The 8,821-nt window shown below is 28.8% G+C and overlaps 1 protein-coding gene across 1 annotated transcript; it reads right to left on the bottom strand.

Annotated features, from left to right (window-relative positions):
• Positions 1-120: 120 nt before the first annotated feature.
• LOC113370053 (fibroblast growth factor receptor 4-like) lies at positions 121-1,643 on the bottom strand. Its single transcript, XM_026610709.1, has 6 exons — positions 1,601-1,643; positions 1,108-1,289; positions 859-954; positions 675-780; positions 442-603; positions 121-337 (listed from the first exon to the last, which is right to left on the bottom strand). The coding sequence occupies exons 1-6, from the start codon at positions 1,618-1,620 to the stop codon at positions 187-189; spliced, it is 717 nt and encodes a 238-aa protein (XP_026466494.1). The 5' UTR covers positions 1,621-1,643; the 3' UTR covers positions 121-186.
• Between the last annotated feature and the right edge of the window lie 7,178 nt (positions 1,644-8,821).

Below are 8,821 nucleotides of genomic sequence, written 5' to 3' on the forward strand. Positions count from 1 at the left end.
CTTGGAATTCATATACTATTAATATATAGTTCATCAAATTTATCACAATTACAATGGTCTTTATTCACCTATTTGATTATAATTCGGACCAAAATATATTAATTTGATTTTAATGCTTCAGTACTCCAATAATGAAATCATATTTCACTTTTGGTATATTATTTAAATAGTATTCACACACAAAATTCAAGCGTCTTCAGCCATTTTACGACATACTTCTGAATTATTTTGCAGTTGATTTCTGTAATACATTATTTTTGCAAATAAGATTACTAGAAGAGCACACAATGTTGCTACTATGACAGCCATCACCAGGGCGTTGGAGGAATTCATCCACCTGCAACAATACAAAGGGTCAGATGAATATATACTCCATGTACAAAAACTTTTATATAATAGTCAAAGTGGCTTATAATGCGTTAACTAAGTATCAATTAATACCTTGTATCTTCTACCATGGAAACACCACTATCAGAAATAATTGAAGATTTTTTTATATATTCATCGCTGCCTGGCAATCCAACATTACAAACGTATTTACCAAAATGGTGACGCTGAACTTTAGGAATATCCAAGATCACTCCTATCACAGCACCATTTTCCCTAAAACAAAAGTAATCAGTATATAATAAATGATTGTCTATTGATTATATATCATAAATTATTAAACCAACCTATCACTATGTTGCTCTTTGCCATGATGTGGTTCTTCAGTTGTTTTTCCTTCAGCAGTGTATCGCCAGTGAATTTTACTTTGTGCATCTGGTAGACTAACATGACCTAAAAAAATAATAATGATAGATAAATAAAAATACAAATCAATGAAATAACTTCATTATTGTATGCATCAAAACTTACCAACAAATGCTTCACAATATAAACGAACATGAGATCCCAATTGTACGGATTTGTTTTCGGATATGAAATTAATTAATGCCTTGTCAGGGGAACGTTCTGTAAAGGAAAATTATTAAATAGACTTGATTATTCTGGAAATTGATTTTTGGAATAGTCGTAAACAAGCTAGGTGATACAAAGTATAAAAAAATAAATATTATGAATATACATTGATTTTTTAAATTGCTTATAAATTTATTATTTATTTACCAAAAATTTCCAAGTTGACATTATTTGTTGATAGATGAGTATCATTCCTTAAACGGCAAGAGTAATTTCCTTTATCAGCAGCAGTAATTGAGCGAGTATAAATAGTTTGGTTAGCAGCATCAGGATATAAGATAAAACTTGATGATTCTGATGGCCATGGATACGGTTTGTTATCTTTGTACCTGAAATAAAAATAAATTCGCTTAAAAAACTGGAATATAATTATAATATAAGCAAAATCAAAAAAGCAAGGTATAACGGCAGATATATTTTTACGTTGCAAACTTGTATGCAGAGTATATATGAATCTAACTTCAAGTAAGATTAAATATTGTTTATTTTTCAATATAATTTAATGTTTCTTTTCAATTTCTTAAGAAATGTATTATTAGATTTTATCCCGTTTTAATTTAAGATTAATTAATTTTTTACTTAAATGAAGATAACCAGGTATCCAAATAGAAAATATAAATATAATAAATAAGTCATGTACATGAACATAAGTAACTTCATGTAAGTTTGAATAATGCTTTTCTTTCATAATAATTTAATGTTTCTTTTTCAATTGCATAAGAAATGTATTATTAGGTTTAATCTCGTTTTAATTTAAGATTGAATAATTTTTTACTTCAATGAAGTTAACCAGATATCCAAATAAAAAAATAAATATAATAAATGTCAAATAAACGTTGCAATATGAAGTTGGTTCAATAACGTGAATCAATTGTATTCTGAATATCATATAAAACGGTTGCCAAAATAACGAAAAAATAAGCATAATACAATTAGTATCTCTCATTTCTCAAAATGAGCAACATGTCCTGGGGAATGTGCTGAGTGAATGTAAACAATATATCAATAAAAATATAATAACGTGACAGACTTAGTGAAGAACTTATGGTGGAGCATTTAATTTGCTATATATTTAAAATAAGTGTGTAAAATATAATTAATATTTTAAATTATTTACAAATATTGACGTAAACTCAAGTGCATAAATATTGTGTCGCCATTCGCCATGTCTCCATTGACAGGTAAGTTTTATTTAGTTAAAATATGTAATATAACATGTTTGATTTGACTACATCGTAACTTAAGTGGAATTATATATTTCAATTGGAATTATATTATCAAATATTTTATTATAGTCTGCGTTTCATTTTATCGAATTATTATATTCTCAGAATCAAATATGAATTTATCGCCTATAAAAAATGATCGCGCGAACAGTAGCATGCAAAAAAATAAATTTCGAACCAAATCAGCAAATTCTCAGAGATCAATTGTGCAAAAGTTGGGAGCAAAAAACATCCAAGCATTTCGTGAACGCAGTTCGACCTTCCTAATTAGAGGATGGTGTAATTAGTTTCAATATTTTTTGTTAACATTTCTTTGACAGATACTCTGAAGCGAATCAATTCCACATTATTGCAATAGCACGATATATAAGTGATGGATGATTTTATTATATTCTAAGCCAATTATTTCGAATTATCATACATATTCTTTGCCAATAAATAGATTCAAGGAATATTGAAAGTAACTACCAGTGATTGAATCTATATTTAGACCAGCGTTGATAAGAACTTTTGCAGAATTCAATACCAATAATAAAACACTGGATTGTCAATTGGTACGAAAACTGGTGTAATTCTATAAATATATATATATATATATATATATATATATATATATAATATGTCTTCGCCAATTGGATAAATATAAACTGTGATCACTAGTGCGAAATCAGAGTTCGCAGAATATCCATTTCTTCGAACTTTCAGAAGTTATTAAAATATTTCTTATATTAACTTATACAAACTCGTATTGCAATCTTATGTAAATATTTGCAATGTGATTGAAAAGAATATTCCTGTTCAGTTTCCACATTACTGGTGTGTACTTAGTGTCGTTGCTTGTAATGACATAAGAAAATATTCTTAATAAATTTGTTATCTACTGGAGAAACTGCATTTATAAGTGATGTCACCACTTTCAAGAAAGGACTAATTGAAATAAAGATATACAGTTGAAGTTAATGAGAGATTTTAATAAAGTTGTTCATTAATATTAATACATTAATTAAGAATTGCGAGATCCGAGTGAAAAGGGTTAATAATATCTTGGATTACTACATATTACTACTGATATAGCAATATATGGATATCTTTTACAAGATTATCGTTCCCCGAGGCAATTCTTAGCAAATACACAGGACTGTTTCTACTATTGCATGCGTACTCACCTAATATAATGAGACAGACTTGCGACGTAATGATATGTTTATGATATGGAAAATAACATACTACGCAAACACGTTGTCCTGATTTTCTATAGTTTGTTATGAAATGTCAATTGCACATGCAAACCTGAGTTTTTCGAAGCAGTGAAAAATATCTTTATTATTGCAGACATGAGTGATTCAATTTATACAATTGCAACTTTAAATTTTTTAGAAGTTTTTGAAAATTATGATTTTTTTTCGAAGCAATCCGCTACGTAGTTGTTTTTGAAGCAAAATATTGAAGCGCGTAAAAGAACATGTCTAATGGTCATTTTTGACCGCCTTTTTTAACTTTTTTATTAATTCTCCGGAACCCCTAGACCTGGTTTCCCAAAAATTTAATCATTTCTTTATTCCGTCAAAACAAAAAAATGTGTTTTGAATCATTCTAATCGGTTGATCCGATACTTGTGAAATCGTGGTTTTGTATCCGAACATACATATACATTCCACATATACACATTAGGGTGGTCCTCAATATGGATGTTTTCGAATTTCCTTGCTCCCAGAGGCTTTAAAATTGATAAAAAAAGTTCTCTGAAAGTTTTCTGAAAGTTCTCTTAATATTAACTCTAACAGAGTCCGCATTCCAACCAAAGCACATGTCGAATGATCATTTTTGACTGACAAATGGCTTTTTTTTTAATTTTGCCTTACCAAAAATTAAATCATTTCTTTATTTCATCAAAACAAGTAAAATGTGTTTTGAATCATTCAAATCGGTTAATCCGTATTCCTGAAATCGGGGATTTCTATCCAAACCTACATATGTACATTCCACATATACATATTAGGGTGGTCCTTAATATGGATGCTTTCGAATTTTTTTGCTTCCAACGGCTCAAATACTTCCAAGTTGATGAAAAAAAATCTCTGAAAATTTTTGCTCTTAATATTAACTCTCTAACATAGTCCGCTCTCTAACCAAAATTTCTTGGTTCTTTTTCCTAAGTAATTACTTATTCATTCACCGTAAGTAAAATAATCATACAATTTTATAGACGTTCGCAAAATATGGATGAAAATACAAGATGATATTAAGGTTCATTTTTTATTTCAAGATAAAGTTATCTTAATTAGACATATATTTGATTCTTTAAATTATCCAGTAATTAATGAATCAGAACCATTTCTCTCGTTACTATAATGCGATTTATCAAAATCGGCTTAGCAATTATACAACCTGAATGCTGAACACGTCTCTGAAGCATTATCCAAACATTTGCCAATTACGTGGAAATGTAGTTCCATTATTTGAGCACTCGCTATTATGCTAACAAATTGTGTTTACATAGGATGTTTAAATCCGTATTTCATAGAAGCAAAATGCTTTCTATTAATTCTGTGCAAATTCCATACGTTCATACAATACGACATGAAACGTTATTTAGATGATACAAATTGTAATTATTTTCTTGCACACTATGAAGAATATTTGTAATGCTAAATAAATAATTACTTGAATTTGAATCCTAGTTGTTTATTTTAATAAAACTTCAACATCGTCAATATATGATGTTGGGCTTTTTATGATATCATCACCTAAAATATATCGACACCATGGTGTCTGTCTTGAGCTAGTATTACACGATTTTCAAATGAGTCATTAGACTGAAGTAATTTTATATATAAATAAACACCAAACACTCATCTTCTAATGGGTTTCTCGTGTAAATTTATTAAACATTGAAATAAAATAATAACTGGGTTCAGTGGCATTTTGCAAAAATTCACCATATGCGTAAGAGTGTAAGTGATCATGATGAATAGGAATTGAAATTTGGCACCTTTTAATAATTTTTTTTATTTTCTTATAAATTACAATCTGTCTAAATAGAAAGACATTGAGTAATTAGTTTGACAAATAACATAGAATTTTAAAAGGAAATCCAAGTGGATCACCTTTTATTAATGTACTAAATTATATCTTAATTAAATTTTTGTATAACTTTTAAAAATAAAAAATTTATTTATTTATTCATAAGCAAACCGTAATCAATATTAATAAATATTATTTCAAGCTGTTGTTAAGCTTATTCATAATTACCAGTTTAACGTAATGCAGTAAAATTATTTTTTAAATAAATTAATTTCAAAGTTGAAGAACACATTCAGATGGTACATTTTATTTAATAAATTTATATTATGATATGACATGTATAAAAGTTTTAAAATCAAAACTTAACAGATTATCAATTTCTTATATCTTTTTACAAACATGTTAATTTGATTTTGAACATTTAATAATATAAACATCTTTATTTAATAATATAAATATCATTATTTGTCCTTGAATTTACCATTTTCTTAGAAAAAACCTTTTATAGTTCGGTTTTTCTGATCGAAATAATCACTTCTTCGGGAAGTTAAAAATAATTATAAATGGTTTAAAAAAATATTTTGGAGATTGAAAATAAAATTAGTAATTGGACAAAAAATATTTTTGAGTTTGGAAAAAATATTTTAGAGATTGAAAATGATATATTCAAGACATTAGAAAGGAAATGTTCTGGAGATTCAAAAGGAAATATTTGTGAGGTAGAAAATAAATTTTTTTGGAGATTAATTATTATTATTTTGGAGATTATTACTAATATACTATTTTTCATGTCACACATATGTGACTAGCATAGCTTTATATTAAAACTTTTTTCTTGGCAAGCCAAGAAATGTTCAGGTCAATTAAGGCACATATTACTCAGGTAAAATCAGTCACATTACTGGCTTGGCAGTTAACGTGTTAAGTTAGTTTTTAATATTGTCACAAAATAAATATAATTACACATACATCTTATGAATGTCCTTGTTTCATTAGCTTTAGTTTTATTTAGAAGTTCTAATTTTTTATAATTATTATACTTCATACATCCATAGATGCCCTTTGATATTACTCAGAAATAATTTCCTCAAATTTAATGATCGCGTTTACTAAAATTTATATTACGTGGTTTTCAATTCATTTGGGCCGTTGCGGTCGGTTAGATAACGACTTCGAACCATTATTTGATCGCGGTGAAAATAAATTTCAGTGAGAACATATACCGCACATATTCTATTTAATGATGTCACTTGCTGCACCTGGGCGGATAAGAACAATGCTACATTTCCTGTAGTGGCATAATCGCCCTATGCATTAAGTGGGCACGATTTATTACGTAGGTGCTTTTTACAATATATACACATCATAAAAGCGTCACTGAACGATATTATCTTAATGAAATTATTAACCCTCCGCCGGTCCGATATTTTTTCACCTTCGAATGGTCGGAGTGGTCTGGCTGGACCACCATTCATTTTACATGCATTTCTACGGGATAAATGAGTTTTTAGTGTCTTATATATTAACTAATATTATAGTAGTAAATAGATTTTTTCTTTTTTTACCGTCTTTTGCATGTGTTGAGCTTGCTTATAATAAAAAAATTATATATTATATTATATTACATACAAAAATCAAAGAATATAAAAAAATCGTTGCTTTTTTTATTATTTTTGTTTTTCTGTTTTATATCAATGAAAAACAAGATTTATTCTTTTTCGGCTTCTTCGAAATAAATGTGAAATTCAAATGAAAACGAAATGAGGTGCGTCGCCTTTGAAATGAGCTGTAAAATTCAAGTTGAAAATATAATTTCAGTACAGGTTTGCCAAAAAAAATTCGAATGCAGTACGGGTAGAAAAATTGTTGATAATGTGCGCATTACTCATCCGATTTTCAATGTTTGCGATGACCAATAAGTTTGGTAGGTTTTCAATGGACTCTCGTCGTGAAAATACTAACATTCATGTTACAACAAATAGCAAAGAATATATAAAATGCAGTTTGAATAGAAAATACCAGAAAAAAGACAAAATACTGGTATACATATATCAAAAAGCGTATATTTCATACAAAATGTATAGGTGGTCTAGGCAGACCACTCCGACCATTCGAAGTATAAAAAATTAAAATCCTTATAATTATCCTTCTGTACATTTTTTTGTCCTGATTTTTTCATTAATCGACAGCTAATGAAATTTTAGGAAAGGTCAAGAAATTTCAAGTCGATAGGATTACTAGAAGTATTTTTTTTTTTAAATTGAAGTCGAAAAAAGTCTGGCCAGACCACGCCGACCGACGGAGGGTTAAATATCATTTACTGAAGTAAAAGACAATAAAATGAGGCACAATGAAAAAGTTTCGATTAATAATTTATTGCTAATTATTTACCATTAAATAAAATATCTGACATAATCGCATTTCATTTAAGAGTCAATCAGCAACAGGATTTTTTTAGTGTCTGCGCCTATTCCATTATGAAACATCAGCAAATTTTTTCTATATCGAACAGAATGTCTATATCGAATGCCAATTCAGTGATCAGACGTCCGTGTATTGTTGATATCCTGTTTAGCTGTTACATGAAAAAAGTGCAGTATATTATAATTTCAATTAACAATTACCTATGAAAACAAGAAAAGTCACTCAACTGGCCAGTGTTTCAGTTACAGTTACCTAAGTGTTGACAGCGATACCTGTCACACCATTAAAACGTGGGAAAACTCTGCTGGACGTTCTGAACGAAACGAAAACACAGACGCTCCGTGACAAACGTCTTTCAAAGAATTGCAATGAGTACATACTTAAACAAACGCAGCATCGGCATAATACAATAACACCAGTCAACAATAACTTAATCATATAAAAGAATAAGAATGTGTAGTAATGGAACCCAGGATCGGTTGGCGGAGAGACCCTAGGTGACCTCTAATGAAAACTGGACATATAAAATGAGAAGATTGATTTTCAACGATTTGTGCTTGCCAGAATTAATTTCTCTGTAACATTTTTGTAAGGCATAATATATCATGCAGAATTTCACTCGAATCGAATTATATTTGCAATATCTTGTGTAGTAATGAAACGAAGGATTGGTTGGCGAAGAAATCTCACTTGACCCCTAATAAAAACTGGACATGCAAATTGAGATGATTATTGGAAGGTGATGGATTTGTATAGCAGCAGTGGATGGATATTTTATTTGTGTATTTTTCAAAATTAAAATTTTCTTTATTATGGACATTGTCACTAAATAAGGATACACCTAACCCACTAGGAACTTATAAAGTGCATTAGAAGTCACGCTATGTATGCGCTTTTCAAAGAATCAATTTATATTCACAATATCTTGCAAAATTACTTTCACAAGTTCTGTTTTTGCAATAACATACCTATTTTCTAATGTATTATTCGCAAGACAATCTATTTTCTAATTCAGCAAAAAGGGCAAGAAAAATATGTTGTAAACCAGAATAACACATAATACCACCTTCATCATCATACCTTCACATTTTAATGATAAATTCTAATAAATAATTCAGTCGTACTATCAAACAAATTGTTAGGACAATTGTTAAGTGGATAAGGTTCTGTATATTTACAATTACAAC

Source organism: Ctenocephalides felis, unplaced genomic scaffold (assembly GCF_003426905.1).
Source record: "Ctenocephalides felis isolate EL2017-DRISC unplaced genomic scaffold, ASM342690v1 CF-g0.4_SCAFFOLD_01492, whole genome shotgun sequence".
Lineage (NCBI taxonomy): Eukaryota > Metazoa > Arthropoda > Insecta > Siphonaptera > Pulicidae > Ctenocephalides > Ctenocephalides felis.